This window comes from Xyrauchen texanus, chromosome 4 (genome assembly GCF_025860055.1).
Source record: "Xyrauchen texanus isolate HMW12.3.18 chromosome 4, RBS_HiC_50CHRs, whole genome shotgun sequence".
Lineage (NCBI taxonomy): Eukaryota > Metazoa > Chordata > Actinopteri > Cypriniformes > Catostomidae > Xyrauchen > Xyrauchen texanus.
In genome coordinates, this window is record NC_068279.1 from 22,153,350 (window position 1) to 22,170,158 (window position 16,809).

The window sequence follows — 16,809 nt, forward strand, 5'->3', positions numbered from 1 at the left end:
ACAGGTGAGTTGCATGAGCTAAAACAACCCTTACATAATAGACTGTCAGTCAGACATTCTAATCAATGTGGCTTTGTTTAATTTCTACAAAGTAGCTTTAAACAGTGCTCAATTATCCATGTTTTTATCGGTATTGATGTTGTTCTAAATTAATAATCTAGAGATGAGGAACACACAAATAAGAGTTATATATTGGCATATCATTCTTGATTGGCAGAATTACGTGAAATGCACTGCATAAAAAAGGACAATCCTTCTTTTAAGCAGGCATTGTAAGTGGAGTTAATATCAGTGCCGAGTCTTAATTAAGTTATGCTTTTACATTGGCTGCATCCAAAACCAGGATAATGCTGCCTGCGGAGGCTGTATACGGAGGTAGGAAGGCATCAAGGCATGCCCGAATCCAGTGTTTGCATCACATCCTGTATACTGAGATACCTTCACCTGATCGATTTTGAAGGCAGCATAGATGTATCCTTCGCTGCCTAATATGAAATTAACTTTTTTTTTTTAGCAGTTTCTCCACTGATTTTGAGGGACAATTTGCAGAATTCCGTACCGTACAAACGCTCTGTGTTTGCATCAAGTGCGAGAAAGCGTAATTGAGCTCCAAATAATGATTGCGCCATTATTACAGATGGTTACATTTTGGTCTGTTCTCACCCAAAGCTGATTGTCTCACTTCAGAAGACATGGATTAAACCACATAAATCATATGGATTACCTTTATTCTGCCTTTATTACCTTTTTGGAGCTTTGAAGTGTTGGGCCCCATTGACTTGTATGCATTGTATGGATCTATTCACATCATATCTCCATCAAAATATCTTAATTTGTGTTCCGGAGAAGATAGTCATATGAGTTTGAGATGGCATAAGAGTGAGCAAATGATGAAAGAATTATCATTTTAGGGTGAACTTTAGGCTCAATCGACAGTATTTGTGGCATAAATGTTGATGTATGCATTGATTACCACAAAGATCCTTTTCAAATTGTCCCTGCCCAAAAAAAAAAAAAAAAAAAAAAAAAAGAGATTACAGTGGGGCATTTACAATGGGAGTGAATATGGCCAATATTTGGAGGGTTTAAAGACAGATATGAAGTTTATAATTTTATAAAAGCATTTTGATCTGTAAAGTTTGAAATTGCAATGTTTATGGTCCTTTTAGGGTTTATAGCGATACATCGCCATGGCAATGAATTTGTAAACTTGGATATAACTTTACAGAGAAAAGGCAAGTTAACAATTTTATTAAATTTAAATAATGTTAACAGGCATATTGTTTTCGTCTTGTTTTAAAGACTGGTCCCCATTCACTTCCATTGTTAGTGCCTCAATGTAACCCTGTGGAAATTTGAGAAGTCGAAATACATTTTTGTGGTACTCAACATTATGCCACAAATGCTGTAGTTGAACTTTAAATGCAGAATAGTACTTTAATACAGCGATAATGCATTAATGTATCAATGTAGCAATCAACCTGTTCAAGGGGACAACAAAATTATTCAAAATTAAATGAAAGCTCATGTTTAATATAGTGGACAAATCCATACAAACTTTAAAATAACCGACAAGTAGTGTAAAAGTATAGAAACAATTCCATGCCACATATATTTGCAAAAATATAAAGTATTACAAAATAAAATAAAGTTTTGCAAAAGAAAAAAAGTATTGAGCAAACAAAAAGAAAATTTTTTAAACAAAAATTAAGTATCACAAACATAAAATAAAGTATCGAGAGAAAAAAAAGAAAGTTTTGCAAACAAAAATTAAGAATTGCAAAATATAAATAAAATATAGCAAAAATCAAGATATAATTAATTGCAAAAATCAATGACTGTTGTAAAAGAAACTAAAGAACTTTTATCCTTTTTTATCTTTGCAACAGATTTTTAGGCAGCAATTATTTTGCCACACATCTTTTTCTTTGCAATGCCTACTAATTATATTGCAACGCTCCTTTTAATCTGCATTTCCATCACGTGTGAGCTCGTGATACCGTTTTGCCGTTGCGCTTCACTTTTCTCTGCGTTTCACTTTATGGCACTGTTTTGACGTGGGGGTGGAGTCAGGGGATTGGGGCGTGTACAACGGGCTCAGTGATGCCTCTCTGGAAGTTACGTCATTAGCTTGAGACACGGATCAAACATCATGGCTGAGCACAGGCATGCAGGTGGATCTCAGGTATATAAAGTTGATTGTTTAACCTGTTAACCTGCACCCCCACTCAGGGGCTCACAGCTGAAAATGACATACCTGAATTAAAATAAATATAGCTCCTGAGAACAGTGTACCACAGGCACAATTAAGGTCTCTTTGGAAAGAAGACACTTGGCACTCTACTAACAACAAATCAGAGTTGATAATGCTCAAACAAATAAAAAGTTATAAAAGTTGAAGTGCCTCATAAGTAATGTGAACTTCAAAAAATGTTTTATTATTTCATGTACAAATATATAAAAATAGACCTGGAGGAATCCAATTACGTAAAGGATTGAAAGCCACAAGTCTCATCAGTTTATATTTCAAATTTGAGGAAGATATAATGAAAAATGGGGTTCCTGCAAGCTTTTTTCCAAGACTATGTCGGTTCCCTTTCTACCTCCCCTGCCTGAGGCACATCCCCAGAAATGACATCCCCAAACTAAAATAATTGTAGTTACTGAACAATTTGCTCTACATGCACAATTTAGACATATTTAAAAAGAAGACACTTTGGAGTTTATTACCCAAATGTAAAAGTTGAAAAAACTTACACAGACAAAAATTTATAGAATTTAAAGTGTCTTGAAGATAATTTGTACTGCAAGTAACATTTCATTATTTTATGGAAAAATCAATGAAAACAAACCTGGATGAATCCAGTTAGGCAATTGATTGAAAGCCACAAGTCTCATCAGTTTATATTTCACATTTGAGGAAGATATTATGAAAAATGAGATTTCTGCAATATTTTTTCCAAGACTATGTCCAGGTACCAAGAAGCCTCCTTGGATACCTCAAAAAGCAACCTAATGATCAAATGTTATGAAGGGTACTGCAAGCTATTTTAGTCATATACACTATTCATACCGATAGTCGCCCATTCAACATTCAATGGCTGGTGATGGCCAGTGATACAGACAGCATTCATATGGATGGTCAGACATAGAACCAGCAAACAATCACACTGATGGCCAGCCATCAGACAAGCCATTTGTTTTATATTTGGTCTTTTCAGACCACAATGCATTTACCATATAAATCAAATGGGAAAACAAACACACACACACACACACACACACACACACACACACACACTCTCTCTCTCTCTCTCTCTCACACACACACACGTATAATGTGTGCATGTTACATAGCAACTCACCGATGTAAAATTGGACCATCTTTTCCGTCCTCAAGTATATCACCGTCGTCGCTGTATTCACTCCTCAATTTCGTCATCGCTGCTTCGAGTGATCTCAAATAAAACATCTTCAGCAGAAAAAACTTCTTTTGACGATCCATTTGATGAGATAATCCGTCCAGTAAGTAAGACGCGAAAACAGATGTTGACTGGGGAACCGTCTTTTTACTATGGCTCGTTTGTTGTCAAATGACGGGGTGTGGTCACAGCCTAATTCGCAGGTTAGAGTGGCTGATTCAAATAAATAAAAAACATCTTGTTCGCGAGGAATTTAAACTTCCCGGATATCGTTGGAATCGTGCACTGCTTGGCTACATTTCCTATCAGTCATATCATTTCAATTCTTTCATTGGCTTTCGTTGTAAAGACAAAACAATAGGATCAGCATATCATGACGTCAAAAAACTGACCGCAGTGTTTGGATATTTCGACCTATATATTGCCTATCTTTGTATTTGTGTGTGTGTGTGCGGTCTTAATTTGTTCATTACACTCTAAGCAACACACCCATATAACGTTCGGCTACCGGAGTCTGTTTTTATGCATAATTTTATTGCATAACCGACAAGTATGATACTTCACCCTGAAGAAACTTCGATGTAAACAAAGGAATAACCATCAATGTTACAACGTTATTGTTTCTTTGGACTAAAAATGCTCTATGGGATGTTATTCAGTGGACCCTCACCTTTCCATCCAATCTGGAACTTTTAGCAGTGGATGCGTGTGTGGCTCGTTATTACGACACTACTGGTAAGTACTCCGTTTTTGATTACGTTTGTTTGATCTGTATTGCTTACATAAATGCAAGAAATACATTCGTTATAAGCTTTTCATCGAAAAACAGAGCTCTATCATCGATGCTTGAGGCTTACACCTTTAAAATGATATATAGTTTGCCAAGATTAATGATGTTCTTTCACGTTAAATCTATTCATAAACATTAAACTGGGGGGACTCTTCGGTGCGACTGCGCACTGGTGCAGGTTAACAGGTTAAGGAAACTCATTTTAAAATATTAAATGGGGTATACCAGTCAAGTGAATTTTTAAGACAACGGTTTAATTTTGAAGAAAATGCCTGTACTTTTTGTCAAATTGATAGACAACTGATCATATTTTTTTTTCCTTGTTTTTCTTCAAATACTTTTTGGGAAAATATGTCTTATTGGTTGAATCTAAGATTCACTCACTGCCCACTTTTGCTAGGAAACATGTTATGTTTGGCGTGCTGTTGGACGAGAAAAGAAATTAATTTCTTATTAATGTAATGTTGATACTGGGCAAATTTTTCATTCGTAAGTCCAAATGTATGAAGACGAAACCTTATTTTTCTGTATTTAAAGGTGGGGTATGTGATTTGCAAAACGGCCGGCAGATTTTGAAAATACACAACTCATAAGGTCCTACCTTCTCTCCTCCAACGCTGGCCCTGACTCCACCCATTCGAAAAACATGGACGCGCAATCATGCACGAGCGAAAACTCAGATGCGCGAGAGCGAGCCAGGCTAGCATAGGTTGGAGTTTCTGCATGACGTCACCATTTACCTGCTAAGACCGACAACATGGCACAACATTCAGCGTTAAGTTGCACCAGATATTATTAACATTCAACAGTCACATAAATCATTAGTATTGTTAGAAAATTGATGTTTTTGAAATGTAAATATATATTGTATAAATATAAAATATATAAAAATATATTGGACGTCCTGGTTGTCACCGAAGTTTATGGCTAAATATAGGGCTGACCGATATAACGTTATCAGATGAGATTGTTATGCGCATCTCGTCAGTAAAGCACATAACATAAAGTGCATTCATTGATTAGTAAATCGCCATCAGCTGCTTTCAGATGGAGCGGCGTATACTACACAGATCCGTAGTTCACTAACAAGCTGGGCCGTGATAATGAAGGGTAAATTGCCCAGCTTGTCAGTGATGAACTACAGCTCTGTGTAGTAAATGCCGCTCCATCTGAAAGCAGCTGATGACGAACGGGACACGCGCGCCAGGGTGGTGGGGGGAGGGGGGCATGGTACGACCGTTTGATTGACACATTTTCTGTCCAATGATTCTAGATGGTCTTGAAAATGATCGGCTGGAGTTTTTCGAGTCCTGCCCGTTCCACAGATGATTAAATTGCTTAATTTTCATTTCAGTGCTTCTAATTTACAGCCAGTAAGTGGGTTAGGAATAGGATTTCAAGTTATTTTGAAAAAATGGTAAAAAAGAAAATCACATACCCCACCTTTAAAAGAGAATTGATTTGTAATTTCTTTCCAGCGTTGGAATGTATGTAAAGTAAAAAGGCCCAGAAATTGGCTGGAATAATAAGATACCTTGAGCTCTTAAGAGGAATAAAGAGACCCCTCTGTATTTGTGTTTTTATTTTATACATTTTATTTATTTTATTTTAACTGATATGTGCCTTAATACTCATTTACCTGTACTTACCAATGCCGTTGTAGATGTACATTCTGTTTTTTGTTCTGTTCTTGGTGTTCAATAAAAATAAAAAAATGATTGTTTCCTTTTATTTAATTAGCATTAAATGTGCTTTAACAGCGTTTGCTTCAGATAAAGAAGCTAGAGATCAGTTAAAGTGGTGGATTTATTAGCCATACTCGCTAACATAGCCAGCATCTGCAGTTTTTTCTCTCAATTGATTGATTCCTATGTTTACTTTATAGATTATAATTGTCTATACCATAGTATGTTGTCTTCTAAAAAAAAAAAATGTAAACTCCATATTTAAAAATATATAAATAGATGTTATATCATCACTGTTAAAGGAGACAATAAATAGATTACAAATAAAAAGTTAAACGATCGTAACAAATAAGCATCCCAGGAAACGATCTACAAACAATAAAAAGAACATCACTTATGTTAATTGTGCAAAAGCAAAACAAATTTAACAGATTGATTCTTTAGAGTAGGTGCTGATAACCTGGTTATATCCTGCGGAGTATACTCGAGGCAGAGAAACAGCAAGAGAAAGCTGTTGTTGTTGCTGCTGACCCTGAGCTGCCTGAATATGACCGAAGCTTTGAGTCAGAACACTAATAAGATTCGTCACGACATCTGGATATTCTCTCTGCTAAATGTGACAAGGCAAATCATTACATGAGATTACCTAGATACACCTACATTTACTGTGAGCATTGTAAGAACTTAAGTAGCTTGTGAACAGGTTAGTTGAGCAATGGAGGAGTCAGGAGACAGCGAAGCAGGTTTGAAATCAGCACTTTAATTTCTTACACGAACATACGACGGTCACCGCCGTAGAAATGTAAACAAACAAACCAATATCACACTCAGTCTGTGGAGCTTTCTGGATCCACTCTCCCTCTCGACACTTGGCGTCCCTTTAAATGTCTCTCTCCATATCACTACAACAAGACACAGGTGTTAGAGATAATTACAAACCAGGTGACAAGCCTTACCGCTCTCTCTCTCTCCCGCAGACTGACACACGACCACGCCCCCCATGCCACATAGCTGTATAACGCAGGGTTAAGAATATAGGGGATGTGAACATTTTATATTTCAAAACTTTATTTTTAAATACAGAACACATGCACGTTTGTTACGATCGTTTAACATTTTATTTGTAATCTATTTATTGTCTCCTTTAACAGTGATAATGTTACATCTAAATATGGAGTTTACATTTTTTTTTAGAAGACAACATACTATGGTATAGACAATTATATTCTATAAAATAAACATAAGAACCAATCAATTGAGAGAGAAAAAACTGCAGATGCTGGCTATGTTAGCGAGTATGGCTAATAAATCCACCGCTTTAACTGATCTCTAACTTCTTTATCTGAAGCAAACGCTGTTAAAGCACATTTAATGCTAATTAAATAAAAGGAAACAATCAACTTTACATACCTGAGATCCACCTGCATGCCTGTGCTCTCCATGGCTGTTCCATCAGTTTGCTGTCGCTGTTATGAAAAGCCCGCGGAAAGAAGGCACTATAATGCGCATTTGTTTTATGTCATGGCCACGCCCCTTGTGCGTCGCTGTACTGAAACCCCTGTACTTTAGTGAATGCCGTGCTCGGCAATGATGTTTGAGCCGTGTCTCAAGCTAATGACGTAACTTCCAGAGAGGCATCACTGAGCCCGTTGTACACGCCCCAATCCCCTGACTCCACCCCCACGTCAAAACAGTGCCATAAAGTGAAGCGCAAAGGCAAAACGGTATCACGAGCTCACACGTGATGGAAATGCAGATTAAAAGGAGCGTTGCAAAATAATTAGTAGGCATTGCAAAGAAAAAGATGTGTGGCAAAATCATTGCTGCATAAAAATCTGTTGCAAATATAAAAAAGGATAAAAGATCTTTAGTTTCTTTTACAACAGTCATTGATTTTTGCAGTTAATTATATCTTGGTTTTTGCTAAATTTTATTTATATTTTGCAATTCTTTATTTTTGTTTGCAAAACTTTCTTTTTTTTCTCTCGATACTTTATTTTACGTTTGTGATACTTAATTTTTGTTTAAAAAAAAATTTTTTTTTTGCTCAATACTTTTTTCTTTTGCAAAACTTTATTTTATTTTGCAATACTTTATATTTTTGCAAATATATGTGGCATGGAATTGATCCCATACTAAAGCCTTATATTTGTTTAGTCAAAGTGCCTTTCATTGTCATGTAGCCTAATATGCATTCTGTTCTTGCAAAGTCAAGAAAAATGGTATTGTTATCGTTACCATGATGAGGTAGTTTAATGATCTTTACTGCCATCATGTGGTATACATTCCGAAGTGAACATCAGGCGTCAAACAAAAGAAAGCAAGCTGTACTATTTGTCTCTAACTTCCTTTTCTCTTTTTCAGCTGTAGTAGCCTATGCTTAGGATCGTTCCTCCTTTTTAAGCATTCTGGCCTATCATTAAAACAGCAAAGTTTCTTACCTCAATTTAGAATACGTATTAAGATAAGAATTCAGCTAAATGGCGCTACTCTGAATAAGGTCTTGCTTCTCCTTAGGGTGCTCAATCGAGAGGGGTAAAGTTGGTTACAATTTCGATATTCGTTGGATATTTGCCTATGGTGTTTAAGGGACCGTCTAAAAACTCCACACTCTGCGCTAAAACGTCACGGGCGTCCGAGCATTCATTCAATTGACTTGAATGTTCTATCGTGAAAAACTACTGTTGGAGATTACTACAGGTGAGATTACAGTATGCCTTATCATATGAGTACAGTATTCAATTATTTTGGGGAAAAAAATCACAAAAATTAAACTAAATGATATTTTCACATTTCAAAGGTTGTAGTAAGCTGCTATTGGACAGACTTATTATAGTATTACTTATATGAAGTGAGAAACAGTTCATGCTTCCTGTTCTACAGGCTCAAAGGTAGAGGTGGTATAAAGAATTCTGATCGAAGTGGACAGGAAAGATCTCAAATATAATTTCCAAAAGCAATGTGCTCTAAGAAATGTTGTTCAGAGGATGCCGTAACAACCTCTTATCTTCCACTGACTCCAGTCAATTTAAGTCCAATTGTGCAGTTGTCTTTCCTCATCATGTTCTTCACACTTTCTGAGTCATCTGCTCTGATGTACTGTTGCCTCCTGTGTCTGGCTAATAATCAGACTCAGGTTGACTTTTTCACTTCAAAATCCACCACCAGCACTTTTATGTTTATGATATTCATCTACTGGTGGTTCAAACTAAAACACTAGACATAGTAATCTATCTACCTCGTTTTTGTTTTCAGAGTCGGCTCCATTTTCAATCATGCATCCTGTTGAAGTGTAATATTAATACAAAACTTAATACAAGAGCTTACTCTTCAATACAACAAATAAGTGTTGTTGTACGATTAGTATCTCTGTATCTGGATATTTCACAGGTCATTTAATTTTACTTCAAGTAAGATTTCACATAAAAGTTATTTTACCGACCGAGCCAATGCGGCCAGTGCCCAGGGGCCCTTGGCTTTAAGGCTGCGCAATCTAGTTTGGTGACCCCCTCTCTTCTTTTTGGGCATGAACAACGAACCTTTGTGATTTTTTCCCCTAAAGTTAATTATTATTAACATTCAGTAATAATTTCATCTTTAGTAAGTCAGTCTGTCCAATAGCAGCTTACTACGTTTGGAATGAGAATTGTTTTTTTTTATATAACGTGCACGTTAACGGAATGAACTATTAGACAACACCTATGTTTTAGTGTATGGGGGGAATTTGCAGACGTTCCCTTATTTACGCTAGGCAATGAAAACGCATTGGAGCGTTTTTAAGCATAATTATCCAGCCACACCAAGCGTTGACTGTTCCGAGTGCAATGATTTATGAAAGTATAGTGTTGTTATATACCCTTTAACCCAACTGTGCTAGTGATATCTTTGTAAGATTGTCGCCTTCAGAGGTATACGGAAGCTCAAAGAGGCCTTGCGTTATCATTTTTCTGTCTAGTTTTCTCGTGATCTCGACATAACAAAGGTAGTTTTCTCGTTATCATGACTTAATTTTCTCGTGATCTCGGCATAATAACATTTGTTTTTCCTCTTGATCATGACTTAATTTTTTTCGTGATCTCGACATACCAAAAAGTTGTTTTCAATAAGGCTATCTGGAGGCAACAGCTAAAAGCACTGTTGCATAATGGATGACTGAATACGTCAGAAAGCACAGAAAGACGTGCTTCTTGACCACTGATCTACATAAATAGATCAGTGTTCTTTACACCTGTTGAGTGCAGAAGAAAGCGAGTCTTACTATTGATGAAAAAGCGTTTATTACGTGGTTGTGACGTGCTGGTGTTTATTAATATGTTTGATTTAGCCTTTGTGAAAGGTGACTGGTTTAGAAGAGGATAGGACAGGCGAATATTTTATAACCAAAGTGTAATGAATTAACATAACTTTTTATACAATAAATTGTACTTTTCTGCCTAGGATCTCTCATTGTCCTTCATACCTTGTAACTTTGAATGGTAAGTCCGGTAGGTTAATTAAAACTATAGTTTAAAGGCAAAAATAACTTTTTGTTATGTCGAGATCACGAGAAAATGAAGTCATAATCACGAGAAAACCTTTGTTATGTCGAGATCACGAGAAAACGAGACAAAATAATAATAACGCAAGGCTCTTGAGCTTCCGTACGGGTAAGAGAACCTTAATCTAACTTTACCCTGCTGCTCAATCGGTCATACTAATCCAGTTTATGGGTTAATTATATACCAACGTGTTTTAAAATGAGTTGTCAAATACTCAGAGCAATCATTCTGAATGATAAATGGTTTGAGTGACAAAATAAATGGATCCCCTCCCTTTGCAATTACCTTGTCAGATCATTTTAAAAGTATAGTTTCTGTGGCTTCTCAGAAACTCCAGTGTCTCATTTCTGTTTTTGAGAAAGCTCGCGGGTGTTGTTGCAGTGGCATGTATTATGAATGAACGACGCAGAGATGGCTGCCGTTTGAAATAGCCTATATTCAGTCTGAATAAAGAAAATGTTCGACATTTTAATATCTGTTTTGGTTCGTGATCAACTTCAAGAAAGTGGATTATCAAAATAGGAGTGGGTTGCATAAGCAGCTACGCGCCGGTTGTTTATTTGGCGCTAGGACCCCGGGGAGATCTTCTCATGCTCCCTAAAGCACAATGCGGATTTGCATGCTTTTGTTCAGCAAGGCAAACACGGGTGTATGTGAGTGAAACCTAAACCACCGGAAGACTACACACTCATACTCGCTGTGCAAGAAGCTCTTATTGGTGCAGAATCATTGCCGTGATGGGAAGCTTTCAGTCTTTGCCCGATGATCATCAATACAGAACTCTGTCCAAGAAGACAGGCTGTGAGTATAACTATTACGAGGAGAGGATTCAGTTAAATTGGTTTATGTATGGTTTTGATAAATCAATTATATTGTACTGTTTAAGAAACGCAGAACAACTCAATAAAAGTATAGTCGGACTCAAATGGTGGATGAATTATCTTCTCTTCATAAATAAATAATTAGGCTACACATTTTAGTTGTTAATGTCACCTTAGTTTTATATTAAAATAAATGGTCTAAATAAGAGTTCATATCAATATGAACGTGTTGATGTTGAAAAAACAGAGAATAAAGCAGATGCTATTAACATTCATAATTTCTGATGTGGACAAAGGATGACAAAAGTAAGGTAACCTGCTTGGTCCATTTGCCTTTACGAGTGGTTATGAATGTTTGATTGAATAATAATAATTAAAATTAGTTTGAGTTTGCTGCATGACTTATATGATCATTCATAATTTAGTTAAGTCATCAAAAACAACAAAAGGTTATTAGAATTTCTCCACCTGTGTGAAGTCAAAACCATGTTTTAAAACGTAACACAGTGCATAACAGCCAGTCAGTGAGCTCATCTGTTTAATGAATACCTCCATTCTTGTGCTCTATATCAGTTTCACTGGAGCAGATCACAATCCTCCACAATCGTTTCAGGCAGCTCAGCCAAAATGAGGAATCATTAAGGTAAACCAACAGTTTCATCTGCAGACTGTTTTGTTTTGACAGATCTTTCTTTAGAGTTGTTCCAGACAGAGTGTTTCAAAGAATGATTCTGGCTTTTGAGAATGAAATCAAACCAGTTGTGCGGGTACTTACTATTAGAAGAATTACTGCTCTGCTTGTTTTCTTGGTTATTGGATGGGTGGTTTGGTTGGTTTCATAACATATAGGCTTAAATGCTACTATACGGGTTCTCCCCTCGGAAAAAAACCCCATAGAAGATGGTTCTGCCATATGAAATTGTATTATAGGTAAAATAAATCACAAGTGACAACAAGTACAACATGCATTCACACTCTTTATATACATACAGTAGTATACAGTGCACAATCGCACACAATAATGTCTGCCTTTTACTGTTCATATCACACCTGATCATTTTGTGTTCTCATTTAAAGGAAAGATGACTTTAAAACAATCCAAGACCTAGAAAGCAATCCTATTCGGTTCCAGATTGTAGAGGCCTTCTTTGATAAAAGGTTTGTAATTGTCAGCATTTAGTCTAGAAGCTTGAAATCATCTCCCAGTTGATACATCTTGTCAAAGATGAGATTCCATTTGAAACCTAGGTCAATTTTTTTAGTTTTATTAGAAAGTCACAAATGTCAGTGGCAGTGTCTTTGTTCAGTAAGGATATGAAACTAACCTTCATGGTAAAGGGAATCTTTTTTAACTACCACAAACAAAATCGGTTACACTTTATTTTAAAGTACGTGTAAGTATACTTATAGTGTACTTAGCCAAGAAAGTATTGAGTAATATTATGTAAATACATGTTAAATACGGTTTAAGGTTAGGTTTAGGGTTAGTACCAAGTAAGAACTATAGTTATTGTAATTATATTGTACGTAAATGTAGAACAGTTCTGAAAAATAAAGTGTTACCACAAAATCTATGTAAGATGAGTAGTGGAGTTCAAGCCGTTTGTTAAACAATTCTGTAACAAAGCAGTTGATATGGAACAGTAACCACTTTTAATCTTAAGTTAGTATACTTCCAGGAACTTCCAGAAAAATGATGTTGGATCTGTGGAAGAAATTGGTTTTGAGGAATTCCTTACAGTCATGTCATACTTCAGAGCACCAGCCCTTCATATAACAGAGGAGAAGAGAGAAGAGATACGGAGAGCCAAACTTCGTTGTAAGAGCATGTTAAAACCTGAATGAATCCATGTGATATTCATAACATTCTCTGGATCTTTATCACTGCCAAGAAACATGGAAATGAAAGGTTCCAGTGAAAAAGCATGCATTAACAATAATGTATATTCTCTTTCATGGTAGTCCTGTTTAACATGCACGACACAGACAATGATGGTACCATAACACTGGAAGAATACAGACATGTAAGGCTCTACTCCAATTTGTTTAATGACACCATCTGAATAAATAGTTCATGATTTGCATAATTCTAGAATTTTTTTCCATCTACGTTTGATATCTCTTTTCTAGGTAGTAGAAGAGTTGTTGTCCCGTAGTGGAGCACTTGGAAGGGAGACAGCCAAGGGCATTGCGGATGCTGCAATGCTGGAAGTTGCCAGTATTTCAGTTGGTCCAATGGTATGTTATCTAGAGGCTAAATCACCAACATGGTGCTCAATCAATCAATCAATCAATCAATCTCTCCTGTCTTTCTTTCTTTCTTTCTTTCTTTCTTTCTTTCTTTCTTTCTTTCTTTCTTTCTTTCTTTCTTTCTTTCTTTCTTTCCAGGCACCTGATGAGTTCTATGAAGGGATCACATTCGAGGATTTTGTTAAGGTTTGTACATTTTTACAATTTGGATTTGAAAGCCAGAAGGTCAAATTTTCTTTTAGGCAAATATACTACATTAAAATTGATCACTTACCATATCTCTGTTTCTGAATCTCTGCTCAACAGATTCTTAAAGGAATTGAAATAGAGACGAGAATGTACATTCGCTTCTTGAACATGGATACAACTGTGATGTGCAAGTAATGTTCTATCTAAATATTGCTGGTTACAATTTTCTTGTAAAAAGAGCTCTCTTTGCACTTTAATGGATGAAACCAGTTTAGGGTTGTTTGAATAGATATTTAGTTCTATAAAATATTTATTGGATCCAAGAGTGTTAGTAAAAAATAAAATAAAAGTTAGCACTAACAAAAGTGTCCATTGATACCAGCTCTTGATACTCTATTTGCAACTCACCTAGCTTTACGTGCACATTTATAATTGTGGTACTATGCAGACGTTTAATTATTTTATTTTATTGTTTTTTAAAGTTTAATTATTAATTTATTTAATTATTGAGTTGTTTGTAGTCATTTATTCTAAAAGCATATGCTTATCAATACAATAATCAAATGTAATCAAAATTTATTTTCACTAGAAAATACTAAAATGAGCAATCATATTGTGACCACTGTGTTTTATCAATATTGTCCTTTTGTGTGCTCTTTTTCCTCATATTGATACGCAGTGATGGGTAGTAACAGATTACATGTAATCTGGATATTACAAAATAGAATACTTGCAGTCGTATTACATTACATTTGAAAATAATCGTAATCAGACTACAGTTACTTTTTATAGAGTCCATGATTTCATATGACAAGGCAACAACATTAAATAGTTTATTGATCATCCTAATCATTCTCTTTTTTCAATCTTTTAAATTGTACATTCTAAATCAGCACCATACGTTTGGTAAATCTTTGTGTATTTTTGGAAGTGGGGGGGGGGGGGGTATTTAATTCAGAACTGATACTTACTAGCCAGTCAGGTGGTGATGGAGTGGTCTACCTCAGCATTTAACCACTGAATCTATAGAGATCATTTCATTTTTAAGAAGACATGGGGCAAAAATATCACTGTGCAATGAAAACTATTCCTTCCAAAAGTTAATATCATGTCAACTGGGAATGATTCTATGTCAAATCTAAAGAAGCATTTGGAAACTTTGCATCGCAAATATAACTAACTCAAACACATTTTTTCAATTATTATTTGAATGATCACTCAGTGTGCAATATAACCATGTTGCAATGTCTTTGGAATGGTTTTGTTCATCAAATGCATAAAAATGCACAAATATACGTAATTTCATATTCAATTGGATTAGCGCCATAAAAATACTTTTAGTTTCTTAAATTGCTTTTGTAGTCAGCTTTAAAAATGTATACGATTGCACACAGTGATAACTTTGAGACGTTTTTGTGATGCCAATTCTCAAATATAACAGGTTTGATCTCTAACCATACGTGAATGGCATTTGTAAAATGGCAAAATTGCATGACTACATTCGTGTTAACGTGCCCTGGGAACTCCAATAAGAAAATGCCTTTTAAACACAAACTTATTTGTGTCTATTATTGATGGAGGGCCTATACTGCTATCAGCATCACAGGGGAAAATATGAAAACTTCCTTCATATTTTTACATTTGATATCATTAATCTGAATTTGTGGACATTAGCACCACTCAAATGATTAAATCACGCAGAATTCGGTTGAATGTAATCTGAAAGTAATCCAAAAGTAATCATATTGGATTACTCAAAATGTAATCTATTAGATTACATTACTGATTGCATTTTTTTTACATGTAATTAGTACCTGCTTACAATTCACAATTAATCCACCCAGCACTGTAATGCTAATAAAATAAACGGTACTTGAAACCATATTCACAAATAAAGAACTGCAGTTACTTCTATCAACCAGCAGATATCACTAATGTCATGGTTTTGTCTGTGGGTAGAAATATACTCTACCATTTAAAAGCAGATTTCAGCAGCTTTAATGGGCAGTTATAAATATATTTATCAACAAACATTACAATAAAACAATACAAAGGTACTCTATGACTATGACCAAGTGAATTAGTATATCAATGATAACCATATGATACACAATGTTAATCTGTAATTGCTAGTGGAAAAAAAACTAAGACATACAATGTCATGCATAATTATGTAATAATAGATTTTATATGTTGATATACAGAGCTCACATTTGAAGTTCAAGTTGTGTCAGCAGTTATGGATTGTACTTGTATTGTACAAGCACTATAATATAATCGGTGTACTTTATTGAAGGGGAGGAATATGCTTTGCATAGAGCATTAACAGCTGTTTTACTTGCAAAAATTAACCTACCTGCTGTATGTCCTATGTAAAGGGGCCAAATATGTCCCAAAAATAAAAATTAATGAAAGTTTCTACTGTTATCCTTAAAATAAAAAAGACTGCACATGCAAACAATGTATTGAATTTGTAAGCTGCATATACCACAATAAACATTTTCTTGTAATGCACTGGTGTTTTTTTTCTCTGCTTTTTCTTGAAATAATTCAAAGCACTTCTTAGATCTCTTCACAATTTGACGAGAAAAAGAAAGTAATCACTTTCCTATTTCGTGTGAAGGTGCCATGTGAGGTTGCCACACAAGACAGGAAAGAAGCTCTCACACAAACACACAGACTTTGATTGCACATAATGTGTAATGTGATTAGGGGGTCTCCCCCACCACAGGCTTTTGTTTTATTTCATGATAAAATATGCCACTCCCTTCTGCTTGTAAGCAGTGCACTGCTTCAAATTCCCCATCTGTGTTTCTACAGAAATAAATCAAGCAACTTTTCAGATATCAGTAAGTTTGATGCAAAGCCTAATTTCAAATATCATTGGGCTTTTCTGGAAATGTTTTGTTTTAAAAAGCCAAGTCTAAAAACAGTTAAACAGCTGGCACACATTCACAATTACATATAAACTTAATTGTAATAATAATATCATATATATATATATATATATATATATATATATATATATATATATATATATATATATATATACAAACAAGTTTGAAAAAACTGTTTCACAAATTTTCCATGGTAGGCTATTTGTTCCAAAATGAC

The 16,809-nt window shown here is 35.2% G+C and overlaps 1 protein-coding gene across 2 annotated transcripts; it reads left to right on the forward strand.

The window, feature by feature from the left end:
- The first annotated feature begins 8,240 nt into the window (after positions 1-8,240).
- tescb (tescalcin b) lies at positions 8,241-16,203 on the forward strand. Of its 2 annotated transcripts, none has more exons than XM_052124860.1 (8): positions 8,241-8,597; positions 11,830-11,899; positions 12,334-12,414; positions 12,936-13,075; positions 13,219-13,280; positions 13,387-13,494; positions 13,645-13,692; positions 13,813-16,203. In XM_052124860.1, the coding sequence occupies exons 1-8, from the start codon at positions 8,558-8,560 to the stop codon at positions 13,888-13,890; spliced, it is 627 nt and encodes a 208-aa protein (XP_051980820.1). In that variant the 5' UTR covers positions 8,241-8,557; the 3' UTR covers positions 13,891-16,203. The 2 variants fall into 2 exon arrangements, with proteins under 2 accessions (XP_051980820.1, XP_051980816.1); XM_052124856.1 differs by lacking the exon at positions 8,241-8,597 and adding an exon at positions 9,409-11,236.
- Positions 16,204-16,809: the final 606 nt, after the last annotated feature.